The sequence below is a fragment of the Prionailurus bengalensis genome, chromosome C1 (assembly GCF_016509475.1).
Source record: "Prionailurus bengalensis isolate Pbe53 chromosome C1, Fcat_Pben_1.1_paternal_pri, whole genome shotgun sequence".
Classification (NCBI taxonomy): Eukaryota; Metazoa; Chordata; class Mammalia; order Carnivora; family Felidae; genus Prionailurus; species Prionailurus bengalensis.
Genome location: NC_057345.1, coordinates 100,245,923 through 100,261,495, shown reverse-complemented (window position 1 = coordinate 100,261,495; position 15,573 = coordinate 100,245,923). Strand labels below are relative to the sequence as shown.

At 52.3% G+C, this 15,573-nt stretch overlaps 1 protein-coding gene across 1 annotated transcript; it reads right to left on the bottom strand.

The window, feature by feature from the left end:
* Positions 1-1,053: 1,053 nt before the first annotated feature.
* CD2 (CD2 molecule) lies at positions 1,054-14,021 on the bottom strand. The gene is made up of 5 exons (XM_043575943.1): positions 13,803-14,021; positions 13,379-13,681; positions 9,114-9,347; positions 5,138-5,260; positions 1,054-1,804 (listed from the first exon to the last, which is right to left on the bottom strand). Exons 1-5 carry the CDS (start codon positions 13,852-13,854, stop codon positions 1,506-1,508), a joined length of 1,011 nt encoding a protein of 336 aa, XP_043431878.1. The 5' UTR covers positions 13,855-14,021; the 3' UTR covers positions 1,054-1,505.
* Between the last annotated feature and the right edge of the window lie 1,552 nt (positions 14,022-15,573).

Genomic DNA, 15,573 nt, shown 5'->3' with positions numbered 1-15,573 from the left:
ATGTACGTTCTTTACCACATGTAATGCCACCGGATTTCAGCAGCGAGGCGGGGCTGGAGGCTAGAAAGGCAAGGGAAGTCTTCATGAAGGGATTGGGAATGGGCCATGCTGGCAGGATGGCTGATGGAATCACTCAGGACTGCCGTGAGGGAGGAGAATGGGCCAGCGCTAAGACCTTCATTTCTCCCACCAGGTAGACCCCGCGAAAACCGTTACTTGGTTGGATTTCGTGTCTGAATTTCAGGAGGCTGCGGGGGTTCATCCATCATCATCCTTAGTAATCGACTCTGGGTGTTAACACACAGACACTGAGGTTCAGAGGCAAGAGCGGCTCCCCCCTCGGTGCGCTCTCACAGGAAGCCCTGAATATACATAGACTTTGTGGTTTAGACCTCAGAGCTTCCTGCCAGATCTTGACAAGGTTTAGCAAGTCGAAGAAGCCAGGAGAAGGGGGGCAGATGGGACCACAAAAATGGCACCAGCATTTCAAAGCAGGTGCCTTCTCACCGCCTATCATTGTAAACCTTAACTGAAAACTGTTTTGGTTTTCTTTTCCTCCCACTTCCCCCAGTGCAGTTAGCATGTGGCAGCTCGCTGGGGATGGGGTATGCTCTTTTCCTAATGGCCATTTAAGACCCTCGGGATTTGATTCCACCGACCTGGCTCTTGGCCTGCCTTTTGGCGGTGTTCGGTAGGCTCGTGTCACCGCCAGTATTCACGGATTCCTTTCTTTTCAGGGATGATTCTACAGATCCTTGTGCCCGTGTCTAAACAGTCAAGGAAGCGAGACCCAAACAAGTACGTTTGCCGGTGCCCCTCCTTACACTTTGCGCACAGAGGCTTCAGTCCATCAGACAAGTCTACAAATAGCCTATCGGGCCAGCTTTGCAGCTGAGACCTGGGGAGCACGTTCTGGTTGTCCTCGGCGGGGGAATTAGGCGGTCCGGGTGAACTGGGGTGACCAAACTGGATCCTGCTGTCACACACACCCGGCCTCCTTCTTATCCAGCAGCTTGATGCTGGGCTTCTTTCTACAATGAGCAGACACCGAGGTCAAATGAAAGCTTTTATTTCCCTTCTAGGTCCAAGATGGTGGGCAAGCGTCCACCAGATACATAAGAAACCCAAGGGCGTCTTGGGCAGGCAGACGGCTTGCAGCGAGGTCCCGGTGCTGCAGGACGCCTCACGTCTGCACGGGATCTGAAGGGGAGGCGAGGACTTGGTGGTCGGTGGCCCATCCTCCTGATGGTGGCATTAGTATTGCCAGCCCTTCTGGGCGTGACAAGGAGCAGCGGCTCCAGGTGTTAGAGCATGCAGGTGAGCTAGGAGATGCCGACATGGCATGGCCCGCGAGCCCAGGGGTGGTCATCCTACCGCAGAACACGCCTGATGGAAGTGTAGGTGCTCCCCCTCCCAGCGGAGAAATTCCACGGTGCCTTTATGGGAAAGGACGATTTCTATCGCTTTTAATTAGAGGAAGGGGACACCCAGGTCAGGAGACAGAGTTATGAGTTTCCTGTGGCCCCACGGGGAGCTTTGGGTTGAACTCGAGGCCTGGGGAGGGGAGGGCCTTTCTGCTGATAAACTTGTGTGGCTGGTGGAGGGGGGGCCTTCCTCTGCTGGTTGTGCTGGGCCCTGTGGCCAGGAGGCGGTGGCCGATGACCCGGGGCCTGGGGCCGATGACTGGGCGGTGGAGGAGCCTGGGACGCAGCGGGACTTTGAGGAGTCGAGCCTGGCACCTGGCAGGGCTTCGGGCCCCTTTTCTTGGTGGTTACTCTGCATGCTTTTATCTCCAGCTCTTCATCTGCAACAATAAAACCTCTGACAGGTCTCTCGGTAAGATAGGATTGGTGTAAATATTTACTGAGTGTACCACCTACGTGCAAAATGCCATGCTGTTTGGGGGGACGCGATGAGGCAGAAGCCCCCTCTGCGCTCTAAAATGTCCAGGTCCTGTAGGAGAGACAGAAACGCCCACCGGCAGGGTGGAGTGAGAGCCCAGGGCTTCCAGAACTCAGGGAGCCAGAGGCAAAGAGGCGGGGAGAGGAGACAGCTTTGTGTCTGGGTGTCCTGACGACATGGACCTCAAGTGCCCTGCCTCTGGGTTATCCAAGAGACCATGCCCAGAGGGGACCCTGTGGTTAGAGCCCTCAGGGCAGGAGCTTAATAGTCAGAGGGGACATCAGCAACAGCCTGCCTTCAGGTGGGTTTCCCTGTTAGATCTGCCTTTCATGCAGGTGTGTTCCAAGGAACGTGAGCAAGAGGCTTTTGAGACCTTAGAAACTCCCTAGTGCCTATGAATTTCTCAGAAATTCACAAGCCAGCCCCATCCTCTTGGGGTTGGCAGGAAAAGAACTTCTCGCCCCGTCTGGAATTTTCCATGATGTGTGACTGCCCTCCACGAAGGCAGGGCCACAACTCCCAGTAACGTGGTTGTTCCTTTGCTGTCTTAAAACCACACGGGCAATCTGTGAGGAGGCTTCCTACTTCTCTAGGCCTGGAGGGCCCCGCTGGCCCCTCGGGCCTCCCCGGGCTACGAGGGAGGCGTTCTGGTCTCTGTGTCCAAAGCCATCCTTGGTTGGGGGGTGGGGGGTTCCCAAGGGAGCTGGGGGGGGCTCCCAAGGGAGTTAGGAAGAGGGTGTCCTCCTGGGGCCAAGGAATGGCCCTACATGTCAGTATGGAGCGGGTACAGCCCCGGGAATCACAGGCCCCCTCTGAACCACCCCCCCCCCCCCGGAGCTTCAGGTGAGGCTGCCCATGGAAGAGCCGCCCCTCATGGCGGAAAATGCAGTCTCAGGTGGCTTTGAACGTGAAGACTCAGAGTCTAACAATGTGGTTGTGACACGTGAGGGGCCAGAGTGCTCTGTGCACCAAAGGTCAAGGGCACAGAAAGGGAAAAACGTGTCTTCTATGCCACCTTTGCTGGCCCGAGGTAGCGGTGGGTACGCCAGCACGCTGTGGGGAGGACCTTGACCCTGACCCCAATTCCCAGCAGTGGGGCTCTTACAGCCCTCGTCTAAGGCAAGCTTGGGCTGCCCATTTGTCCACCACCCACCGTCCCGTCCGTTTGTTCTTCAAACATCTATTCCCTGTCTTCTGGGTTCGGGTGCCATGACTAAAGTAGCAGCAACGGCTCGGCCGCAAACACTGCCCTCAGGAAGCCTGAAATCAAGTGACACAGAGCGGAACGCACACAATGCACACAATGTCCGTCTCCGGTGAGAGCCCCGAGGGGTGCAGGCAGAGCCCAGGGGCTCTGGGAGGAGGGGTGGGGTGTGGCCAAGTGGCCGAGACCCCAGGCCGGCTCGCACAGACGGGTGAGCTGTGGCTCGGAGCGGCCTGCCTGGCAGAGCAGGACTGTGGGGCCCGGTTTGCCCACGCCTGTCACTTCAGCCACTGCCCAAATGTCTGCTCCCAGGAATCACTCCACACTCAGTGTCCTTTCTCACTCATCTCGCCTCCTGGGTACGCACCCGGGGCCCAGACTAGGGTGACGCAAGCAAGACGCCCAGGGCATGGCCTTGAAAGAGCCCTCGCTCTCAGGGTTGGGCAAGGGCAGCGTGGGCCCTGAGGGCGCTGGTCTCCTTCAATTTTGCTTCATTTGATGGGCTCCCGGCTTATATCGCCCTCGTCCTGACTCAGCCCGCGGGCCATAGGATTGGGAGGGAATCACTCACCCTCATTGAGCTTGAATTTCCTCACCTGTATGGATATTATCTATCTCACAGGATCACCGAGACAGTTGGATATGATAATGAACACGAAGCATTCTGTTACAGAGATAAGTGCCTGGCACAAGTGACCGCTTGGCAGCGTCGGCTAATGATCACGCTGGTCACTTTGGCCTGGCGAAAGCAGGGATCGCCTTGTCGCGGGGTGCCACGCGAGGGCCACGTCGGAAGAATACGTGGTCTTTGACCATCAGGCAGTGGACAAATGCAGGGGGACTCGGGCAGAGAACCGCCTGAGCAGGGCACAGGGGTGACGGAGCTACGCGTGCCTGTGGGACTCGGCAAGCAATTCTGCTCCACGGGGGCAGAGAGCGCTGGAAAGATGGTGGTGGAAATATGGCGCCACACTGGGGGCAGTGGTGTGGCAGGACATGGGGCTGAGGGGCAGGGGCCCGAAGGAGACCCAAGGTGAGAAGTCTGAAGGACGCAAGCTAAATCCAAAGGGGGTCCAAGGCCACCCCTGCTGGGGCAGGTTCAGCCCACATCCTTGTTTGCGTGGCGCTGCCGGTGGCCGGCATGGGCCTCCCGGGCCCACTCTAGGGAGAGACCCAGAGTGAGGGGACCCAGCCCTACAGTGAATGGCAGATTGCCCAGGACCCGAGGGACCTTCCTGCCTGGCTGCACGTCTTGCTGTTGGCCAGACACAGCTTGCTGGATGCTCCTGGAGCATGGGGCCCCACCCCCACCCCAGAGCCTGCAGGGACACCTAAGGCACCGTCATGTGAACTCACTGCCTTGGGTGGCCTGTGCTGTATGCTCTTTGAGCCCAGCTCCCCACTTCTGAGCCTAACGTTCTCATTCTTGGTGGCTGTTGGAGAGGCCTGACTTGTGGACGCAACAGTCCCAGAACTAGCACGTTCCGTCTGAACAACAAATCGGAAAGGGGGGCATAAACCCCTGGTTTTAGACCATACGTGTCCTCGTAGGTCCCTGAAATTGTACCTGTGCTCCTAGGAGCCTGGTCCTGAACACATCTCGGGCCGCCCTCTCAAGAGAGGACGAGATGTTTGTTGATGGAAACCATGTTTTGACGCTAACCGCTCTACCCACGTAGAGACGTGTGGCTCATTCGAAATCGGTCCGCATAGGCCTTCACCGAGTCAGCCTCGGCGGGGGATTCCAGGAGGCCAACCAGGATTCGGCTTCTCACAGCTCTCCTATTGTCGCCACCGAGAATGTGTTTTTCAAAGATCAAGCTAACCACGAAATGGAACACACTGTAACCGCTGGTGGTAAGCCTGACATCCTCAAACTCCCCATCTCCATTATTTTCTTTCCAGACTCAGAGTGTCGTCCCCATGAGTTGTTTCCATGGGGATTTTGCCTGGGGCCTGCAGGGGGACAGAAATGGGGTGGCGGGGTGGGGGGACAGAAGTGGGGTGACGGGGGGCGGGGGGGGGACTTACCATTCCTCCTACTGTTCTGTGTTTTCCTCTTGTTGATGTAGAAAATGAGTAGCACCATGAAGATGACGAAGATGGTGCTTCCTCCACAAATACCAATAATGAAATACAGGTCCAGACCCTTCTCTGCAAGAGGAACAGGAGTGGATGGAGCGGGGGAGGGGTCCCGGGCCGAGCGGCCATCTTACTGCGCTGGCCAAGGACTCCTGCCTCCCGCATGACGCGGATAAAAAGAGCCTGATGGGACTTTTCAACCTCAGAAAAGCCGAGCTCGTGGAGGCTCTCAATTGTGTCAGCCTCCCAAAGGGCAAGGTTCAGGATAAGCCCCCCCACCCCAGATGGCTCCTGGGTGTGGGGGGGCGGGCGGCTGGTCTGGACTGGAAATGCCAAATTCCTCGTGTGCTGGGACATTGTCCACTGCTCCTCATCAAGGTGCATGTCACAGAAGTTTAGCTCTGAGGAGGAGTTTAGAGACAATCTAGCGTCACCTTTGAGTTTCACAGACAGGCCCAGAGAGGGAGGATGAGTTGCCCGAGGCCACACAGCATCTGTTTCTGAGTGGTTCCTTTAAGCAGCCCCTCGTGTCCAGGTTTCTGCACTATTTACCCACCTTCATCTCTGGCTGCCCTCCTGCACCATTTTTACCCCCTCACCCTCTTGACCAGGCATTTTCCAGAGACTTGGGGTAAATCTTTCAGTTGTCCGGCCCACTGGCCAGCAACCCCTCCCGGATTTTCCCCGGCCCGTGGGAGAACCTCACACACACAGTGAGTTAGCAGCAGCCGTGGATTTGATCTTCAGCTCACAGACCATCAGTGGCTGTAATGCAGCGAGGCTGACAACAACTCTGTGTGCAGAGAAATGGGTTTGAATCCAGGCTCTTCTAGGCAAGAGCTGTGTGACCTTTGGTAAGTGACTCCACCTCTCTGAGCCTGTTCCATTCTTCATAAAAGGGAGATCATGAAACTTACATCACAGGGTGGCTGTTGGAGGTCAATCAGATAATGGATGTGAAAGTGCTTTGTAAACTGTAAAACAACACATAGGGGTGAGGTCTTGTTCTTAGTAGAGCCCTGTGCACTGGTGATTCTGGGAGCCATTTCCCGGGAGAGGTGCTGGGCCGGCTGCCCTTTGTGAGTCAACAGCAGTTAGAGAGGCAGCAGCTGGGGCCGTGTGGCGGGGGACTGGCGCATCTGGAGAACAAACTGGAGCTCAGCCAGTGTCACAAGGAAACCCTTTTCCAGCCCAACGTCCCCAGGAAGACCCTGTTACCCGGGAAGCCCACGATGGGCCCTGGGAGCAGGCCAGAGGCCCGAGAAGCAAACTGAACAGATCTGACTGCGACAGTTTGTTCATTCTCTCTTTGCTCGGGTCTCTCTCTGCCCCATTCTTTGCCTGCCGGTTACACAACCTCTCCCTGGCATGTGGACGAAGGTGCCTCCATTCGAAAAGCAGGCAGGACACTAAGCTCCCGTTCCATGGGACCGAGAAAGCATTGGGTCCTTTAGGCTCCTCAGGCCGGAGCCAGGGGCTGCTGGAGTCTCTCTCGGGCTCAACTCCCCAGGATCTGAGACAGGTCAGGGAGTGCGGGCCGAGCCACGCAGCCATGGGGCGGCCACACCCCAGTGTGGGGGCACTGGGAGATATGCGGGCATGCCTCACACCGCCCGCTGGCAGGCCTGTCCGGCGTGGCCCTCCGAGGCACCTGGGGTGCTCTCCACAGGGAACCTTCCAGCTTGTCTCAGAGGCGGCCATGGCTCCATCATTTAAAACCACACCCTCTCTGTCTCTGAATCCAAGCGTTCGGCTTCCTGTGTGCCCTCCTGGAGATGATGTGCCCCTACATTCCTGTGATGGGGTCCTTCTTCTGCCTCCAAACCTGCTCCTCCCTCAGGGTTTTGGTTTCGAGGACAGGCTCACCTCTGCTGAGCCAAATGGTTAGTCTTGTCCTTGCCCCGCTCTGGCTTGGCCCTTGAAAGTGATCCCTTTGAGGGTACCTGCACCTCCCCCGGCCCTCCCAAGGTGTTCTGCCTGTCTCTTTCTCGGCCCTTCCTCGGACTGGCGTCTGCTCTGCACCACAGAGGAAGGGACACGAAGGTCCCACCTTTGAGCCTTGGCTTCTCCCGAGTCCCTTCCTGACTCCCTCCATCCCTGATGCACACACATGTCTATACTCGTGGGCTCTGGCTAAAATAAACATGAAGAGCAGGGTTGCCCGATAAAACACAGGACACCCAGGTTCATTTGAATTTTGGATAAACAATGGATAAGTTTTAGCATAAGTATGTCCCATGAAGCACTTAGAAGATACTTATACTGTCTTTTGTATTTGCTAAGTGGGGCAGCTCTGATCAGGGGCCTCCCGGAAGGGGGAAAAGAGGTTGTGAAGTCAAGAAGGGACAGAGAGATTCACGCAGGGAGCCTCAGTGATCAGGGGGCAGGGGGGGCGCGGAGCCATGGCTGGGGACCAACGTGAAGAGTGAAGTGATGCTGGTCTAAGCGTGTGGTGGGCAGACTCTAAGCTGGCCCCCACAGCCCCCCACCTCCGGGTATTCCCATCTCTGTGCAGTCCCCTCCTATGCATGTGGGCTGGGCTTACTGAGTTGCTTCTGAAGAACAGAACACAGCAGAAGTGATGGGATATGTCTCCTGAGGTGAAGTTACAAATAGACTGTGGCTTTGGTCCCGGGTACTTACTCTCTCTCTTAGCCAGCAAGGAGGGAAGCTAGCAGCCATATTGTGAGGCGGCCCAACGGTCCACGTGAACGAGCCTGGACGTGGACCCTCCCCGCACCGAGCCTGGGCCTGACTGACACGACTGTGGTCCCTGCCGGTGTCTTGACTGCGGCCTCACGGAAGACTGAGCCGGAACCAGCCAGCAAAGTCATTCCCAGACTCGTGACTCACAGACACTGGGAGACAGGAACTGTCATTGCAAGCCACTAACAAAGTAATCTGTTATGCAGCAACAGATAACTAATTGAAAGTGTATATGAAAAAGCCTCACTTCTGACTTCATACCAGTTCGGGGCTGTTTCCAGAGGTAGCTAACCAGCCATAGTCCCTGTAGAAACTCAGGGCATCTGGCCAATTAACTATTTTTGTGTGTGTTCAGTGTCGGAGGGGTTAACCAGACAGCACGGGAAAGGTACTCACAGGACACCAGAAGAAGAGACTTTTGGAGCTCATGGCGCTCATTCTCTTTGTGGACCAGGTGACAGAAGCCCAGAGATGGGGGTGGGGGTGGGGGAGCTCTGACGAGGTAATCTTGCTAAATTCGGACAGACCCATACTAGAAGTCCAGGCTCCTGGTCCCCAGAGCTCCCACTACCACAGGCTGCCTCTCAAGAATTACTTCCGGGGGTCATGTCAAGCTGGGGACCCTGGAGAAGAGTTTAAACTCTTAGAGTTTCAGGACTTCCTGGTGCTGACACCACACGGGGCTGTCAGCTCTGTGGTGGGAGGAGCTTCGCCTCACTGTGTCCGCCATCCTCCCTGGCCGTGAGCGTGTCCTCTCCCCGTACCCCCCTAACTTCTGGGTTTCTACGGCCCTTCTACCTTTGCTCCTGGTAGGAAGTACTGCCCATCTCCCTTGTACAAAGTAATCTTTTTTTGCTCCCTTCTCCATCATTACCCTGGGAGTCACAATCCTGGTCACTGACTAGCTGAGGGACCTCGAGCAAGTCAGTTGACCTCTCTGGGAAATGGGGGTTTGCATGAGATAAACCTCGACAGTTCCTTCAGAGGATCTTTTCGATTGCCCGACGTTAAATTGTGCTCCATGGACGGACGCCCAAGAACACCACACCCCTCTCTCCTTCAAGGCTTCCCTTGAAGGTTTCCAGAAGGAAGAGGTGTGTTTTCAAAGGGCTGCCTCCCAGCCCAGTCCCCCGTGCCCCAGAGCGAGTCTCTGCCCCAGACCTGACAGGCTGTGTTTGCCAAATGAGCTTGGGATGTCTGACCAGTGCTTGCCACGCACCTGAACAAGTGATCATCTTCACGTCGCTTTCCTTGCTGACTTTGTTTTCTGCCGTGCAGTTGACTAATATCTTCTGCTTGTTTATAAACCTGTATGTGCTGAACTTCGAAGAAACGGGCTTGATACTGGTCCCATTTACGTACAGTTTTAATTCAGGGTCTGTTCCATTTGATATCTTACAGACCAGGGTTTTGTTGATACAATTCCAGTCGATGTTAGGCGTTGAGACCTTCTCTGGAAAAAAAAAAAAAGATCCAATTCATAGTAGTCCATTTTCTGGTGTTAACTGACATATTTATGGAGGGGGGAATGGAGTTAGTCTGGGACCAGGAGACGATTTCCGAGACCACTAGCTATTGTTGCAAATCATTTTTATTTAAAGAATTTTTTTTAATGTTTATTTTATTTTTGACAGAGAGAGACAGAGCATGAGTGGGGGAGGGGCAGAGCGAGAGGGAGACACAGAATCGGAAGCAGGCTCCAGGCTCTGAGCTGTCAGCACAGAGCCCGATGCGGGCTCAGACTCATGAACTGCGAGATCATGACCTGAGCCGAAGTCGGATGCTCAACTGACTGAGCCACCCAGGCGCCTCCATTTTTATTTTTTTTGTACAGCACACTCGGAACAATTTTTTTATGACGTTCATAGATACATCATATGAGCAGGAAAAAAAATGCATCCTGTCAAATGTTTATGTGCTATTTTATACCTCAAAATGTTTTCACATACATGATGTCACTTAATCCTAACAAAGAGAAGAGGCTGATTTTTCTTGCCATTGACAGTGGATATCCCCAAAGCCCTGAGAGGTTCAATGGTGATCTAAGGGCACCCACTAATAAATGGCAGATAACGGGAGGAGCTCACTCTTCTAAGCCCAAGTTCAGGAGCATGGGTAAGACAGTTAGCATGTCTTGATCCCCAAAACTTGAGGGGGGCAATGCTTCCATGCAGCCAGGAACCCTACCCTGGAGGTGTCGTTACATGTGTGGTCTGGGACCTTGGTCACAAACAGACCCTACTCCCATCCGTCCACCAGGTCCTGGGAGGAGAGGACCGGGTGTGCAGCTCAAGTTCTGGGGTGAGTGGGCACCAGCCCCTCATAATCATCAACTCCTTGCCTCTCTTTTTCTGACACAACAATATTCCAAGGCTGCGTCATGAAAGAAAAAGCCCTTGGCTTCACACAGGGCTGGTCCAAATCCTAATGTCACCACTTCTTAGCTGTCTGACCTCCTCCTTCTTCTCGTCTGTTCTTGTTCTTACCCTCACTCTCTTTTCCCAGACTTAACCACCTTTCTCGCTCAATTTCTCTCCATCCGTTACGCAGCCAGATGGCTGCTTTTTCAATGACCCCTCCCTCCCTGCCTCCCAGGCAACGTATCTTCTCTGTGCACGTTCCCATCAAATTTCGTTTCTGCTCTAGTAGATAGGTATGCAGAAATGGACTTTTCTTCCCATCCCAAGATTCTTTGGGGTCCAGAATGAACAGGATGGAGGGCCTACAAGGCAGGGGCAGTGAAGAGCCTAGGGGTCAAGTCAAGGTGTCTATTTGCCTTTTCAAAATGGAAAGAATCTCCTTTCTATGAACAGTAACATCTAATCACTGTAAAACTTGATCAGCTACGGTAACATGTTTCAGGATTGAAAAATCGCGTGTAATTCTACTACCCAGAGTCAATAGATGCTTTCGATACGTAACACACGTACACATAATGTTTTAAAAACCAAAACTGGATCGTGTATGATTTTGTAGTCTGCTTTTGGCCCTCCTTACTGATGATCGGTTATGAAACTCTTTCCTTTCTGAACATCAACAAATATTCATCTCCCCATCTTTTTAAATGAGGTGTCTTAATTTAATGAAGAAGTTTGTAACTGCTGGGGACTTTGTGACCCTTTCCAGCTTTTCACTAACGTAAACCACACAGCGATGAGCAGGTTCTTGGAGCCACGTCTTTGTAAATGTCCTCTCTGTAAGTAGCTTCCCGGAAGAGGCATGGCTGGATCCAGTGGGGGCACATCACATAGATGAGAACTCCCTAGATCCAGGTTGCTAGGATTTATTAGTTCTCCCCTAAGCTCTCTTTTAAGAGAACTTCTGATGCCTCTTTAGCCAGAGGCAGCGGCCTCCTCAAGGAAACTGAAACTATAGATGCGTGAAGAAACAGGGTTGGGGTAGGGCATCAGCACTGAGCAAATGGGTATTGGGTCCCAGTGCTGTCCAGCACCTTTGCTCAGTTATCTCATTGAATATCCCATGGAGTTATTATTACACAAATCAGGCTCAGAGCAGGCGGAGAATTTGCCCAAGGCCATGTTGCAAGTAATGAGGACCAGACCACAAGCTGAATTAAGATGCCGTGTGACACTGACACACACACACACACACACACACACACTCACTCAGCAGGCACCAGTCGTGTCATGGAAAGATCTCTGTCTTTTGGCCAAGGAGAGTGGGGGTTATTTTTGGGTAATGAACACATTCTACAATCAGTTGTGAGCTAGTTGCCTAACTGAATATACCAAAAGCCATTGAATTGTACACTTTTAAAAGGGTGAATTTCTGGTATGTGAATTCTATCTCAATAAAGCTGTTTGGCGGGGGGCGGGGGGAGGGGGGGAATGTCACCATCCTCGTTAAGAGAAGCGCTGAACTTGCACCCTGACTCTGCTCCTGTCAAACTGTGAGACTTCGGACAAGTTGCTCCTGATTCCCTCTGGATGATAAGAGGATGCTGTCCGCATTGCCGGGAACCTTAAACAGGATCACGTAGCAGGGCACCTGATGCCTAGTTGATAAGCCATCATCACTGCGTTACTAGATGAGACACACGTGTAAGGCTCATGTTCAGGAGAGGACACTTGAGCCCATATGGACAGGAGTCAGGAGAGCTGTGTTCCCAGGGCCCGGAAGCAGAGGCCCCTTCCGGCTCTGTTCTTAGTCTCACCCCATTTCTGGAATATCCTCTCCGTTCGGGGTTGCAGAACTAGGGTATGGAAAGCTGTCATTTGCAGGGGGCTGGCCCATCTGGGATTGCTAGAGTGGGGGCTGGGAACAGGCCGGAGGGTGATCCTAGGGAGGGGGAAGGAACCCCGTCTCTGGCGACAATTCCTGTGCGAAGCACAGAAACATGGATTTATTTGCCCCCTGAAACTCTGGCTCGTGCTGCTGCTGGAGTTCCTGTCTTTCTCCCCAAGCTTCTCTTCCTCCTATTGCGCCCCTCCCCCTGCCGAGGGTCTCCTGGACTTTCAACTTGAGTGTCATTCAATTTCACTTTCTCTTCCTTGTCTGCTGTACCCAGACCATCTTGCCCATCCTTCCCCGCCCCCCCCCCCCACCCCCGTGTACCCTGCTTCCTCATTTACAGGCACCCTTTATCGAGGCCAGTGGTCGTGCTTTGGCTGCCCATGAGTCAGCTGGGGTGCTCGAACACCTGCTGATGCCCCGGCCCCACGCCAGGGAGTTCGGATTTGATTGGTCCGGGCTGGGACCTAGGCACTGGTAACCTTTCCTAGCACCTCAGTTGACTCTAACAGGCAGCCTGAGTTACGACTCACCAGCCAGCTCCTTCTCACCTCACTCGGATTATATAGCAGCAGCTCCCTGGCTCCTCGTCAACATGCACGCCGGCCCTCCCGGCCCACCACACACAGCCAGCCACCCCTGGCGTACCTTCTACAGAGAGCAGCAAGAGTTAACTTCTGCTTCTGATCGCTCTCCTGTTGAGTAGATCTCAAACACGGGCGGGCCCGTTCATCTTTAAATTCATCGCTTCCAGCCCTTTAGGGCTTAGAACGACTCCTTCAGGGCATCCTGGCTTCAAACGGCTCTCCCGATGGAAGACCCAGTACTCGCCAGTTAGCCTGCCCCACGCCCCGCTTGCTCCTTCACGAGCCACCTGGAATGACCGCTGTTTTCTGCTGCCCGCGTGCTCCCCTCCTCCTGATTGATGCCACCTTAATCTGGGTTGGACACTCAGTTCTACATCCCCGTAACCTCTGAAGGGAGCGTTTTAGGCAAATAGAGGTGAGGATCTCTCCCCCGTGGACTTCCACACGTGTGGACCTCATCTTTTCCACAGGACTGGAGCCCTCACTGAGCTGGGAGAGAGGCATTAGATTTTTTTTTTTTTTTTTTTTTTTTTCTTAGAGCTCGCCCAAGGCCAAGGTCAGGCCGGGCCGGTCCCTAAATGCTATTCCCCTACTTACTAAACAGCACCCATGCTGAGATGAAGGAATTTAGGGAATAAAGACTTACCTTGAATCTTCAGCTGAAATGTTTTTTCCAACACGTTCTTTCCATCCTTATCGTATATAACTACCTTGTAGGTATCGCAGTCTTCTAGCATCAGATGTTTAATTTTCAGAGTTCCATTCATTGACACATTATATTTTTCATCTGGATTCTTAGGCTTGTTGCTAATTTGGAACCTCGCCACCTTCTTTTTGCCTTTTTCCCAGTGTATATCATCTATATTAATCATTTGAGAATCAAGAATGTCCAGGTTGATGTCCTGACCCAGGGTACCCCAGACGATATCATCATTTGCAGGAGCTGCACCTATAAAAAGCAAGACAGTTACTGAGATCTTGAGACTCCCTGCCAGAGAAAGCTGGGCTCTGACCTCTTCGACTCTAACACTCGCCCCAAGGTCGCCCAGTGGAGACCCACGCCACCTTACCTTGGATGGGAAAGACGAAAATCAGAAGGAAGATTTGACATGCGAGGCTCATCTTTGGGATTAGTTTCCTTGTTGTGATTCTGAGCTCTTCCTGCAAAAGGAACTGAAGTAAGACCAGTGGAATCCACCCTCTGAGAACCAAACCACGTGCCTCTCTTTTTTGCTTCTTCTACTGCAGCAATCACACACACACACACACACACACACACACACATGCGCGCACATACCAACCCTGCTGATGTGCTCCTTTACCAAAGCAGGTATGTCTGTATGGGTACAGGTCTTCTTACCACATTTTAATCCTCACAAAAACCTTGGGTGGGTTTTCCTAGCCCCCTCAAAGACAAAAGGAACCAGGAGGCTAAGTAAACCGCCCGGGATGCCCCTTTGGTTACCGAGGATTCAAACCTAACCATTCTACCCATTCTGCTACATGGCCTCTAGCAAGATCACATAAAAATACAGGTAAATGTTCCTGAGTATCATCGCACACACCTGTATCCTACGATTAAAAGCATTGGGAAACGTATGCGTGTGAAAGTATGACAATGGATGTTTTTCTCGTGCTCGAAAGACGTATTTTTACATCCTAAAATTCTTTGTGATTAGAAAGAAATATAAGCCGAGTCTCCCCTGCAAAGACTTGAAATCCCCCAGAGCTTATGTTTAGCAGACATTTTACAACTCTGTTGAAATTCAGTTAGGTAAATAAAAACTTGTTCCCAAACAAACAATGCGTAGAGTCTGTGGAATAATACCATCAAACAACCAGAACGAATCATTCAGAATATTTACGACGGCTAACACTACAGATGGTTAAAAAAGAGAAAAGGAAAAGTGAGAGAGGATTCAGGAAGAGGGAAGAAATTTGCGAGTCAGGGAGAGAAACAAAGTGATGCACTGATAGATGCACACAGAAAAAAAATGCACCGAGAGAGCCAGCCACAGAGAAAAGGGACACCCGATGACGGATTTCCAAAGTAAGTGTCTAGTTTTTGGCTCCTTAGGATAGAGTGAGTAAAAATTTTAAGACTATGCTTGCTTGCTTTTTTAAATTTTTTAAAAATATTTATTTATTTTTGAGACAGAGAGAGACAGAGCATGAACAGGGGAGGGGCAGAGAGAGAGGGAGACACAGAATCCGAAACAGGCTCCAGGCTCTGAGCGGTCAGCACAGAGCCCGACGCGGGGCTCGAACTCACGGACCGTGAGATCATGACCTGAGCTGAAGTCGGATGCTTAACCGACCGAGCCACCCAGGCGCCCCTTGCTTTTTTTAAAATTTAGGCACAAATATGAATATTATCTCTGAGAAAATTGCCCAGGAAATGAAATTAAGTCAAAGCAATGGATCTCAACCACTGGGTAAAAGGAAACCTACACAGAACATTTACAGCACAGAGCCTGCTTTGCATCCTCTAGCCCCCTCTCCCTCTGCACCCCCCCCACATGCTTTCTTCCTCTCTCGAAAATAAACATTTTTAAAAAGTGACATTTATTTATAGGCAAAAAGATGGACAACATGAAAAAACATGCTGGAAAATATTTGCCACATATACGAAAAATTATTAATATCCAAGATCTAGAAATGTTTCCTGTTAATAAGAAAAGAAAAACTCAAGTTTTTTTAATTGGGCAAGGATACAAACGAGCAGTTTATAGAAGAAATGCTTAATAGAAGAAATGCCAAGCACATGACGGGACATCTAACATAGCCATGAAATACCATTATCACCACCAGATTGGCAACATTGGAAAAGGTAATAATTTA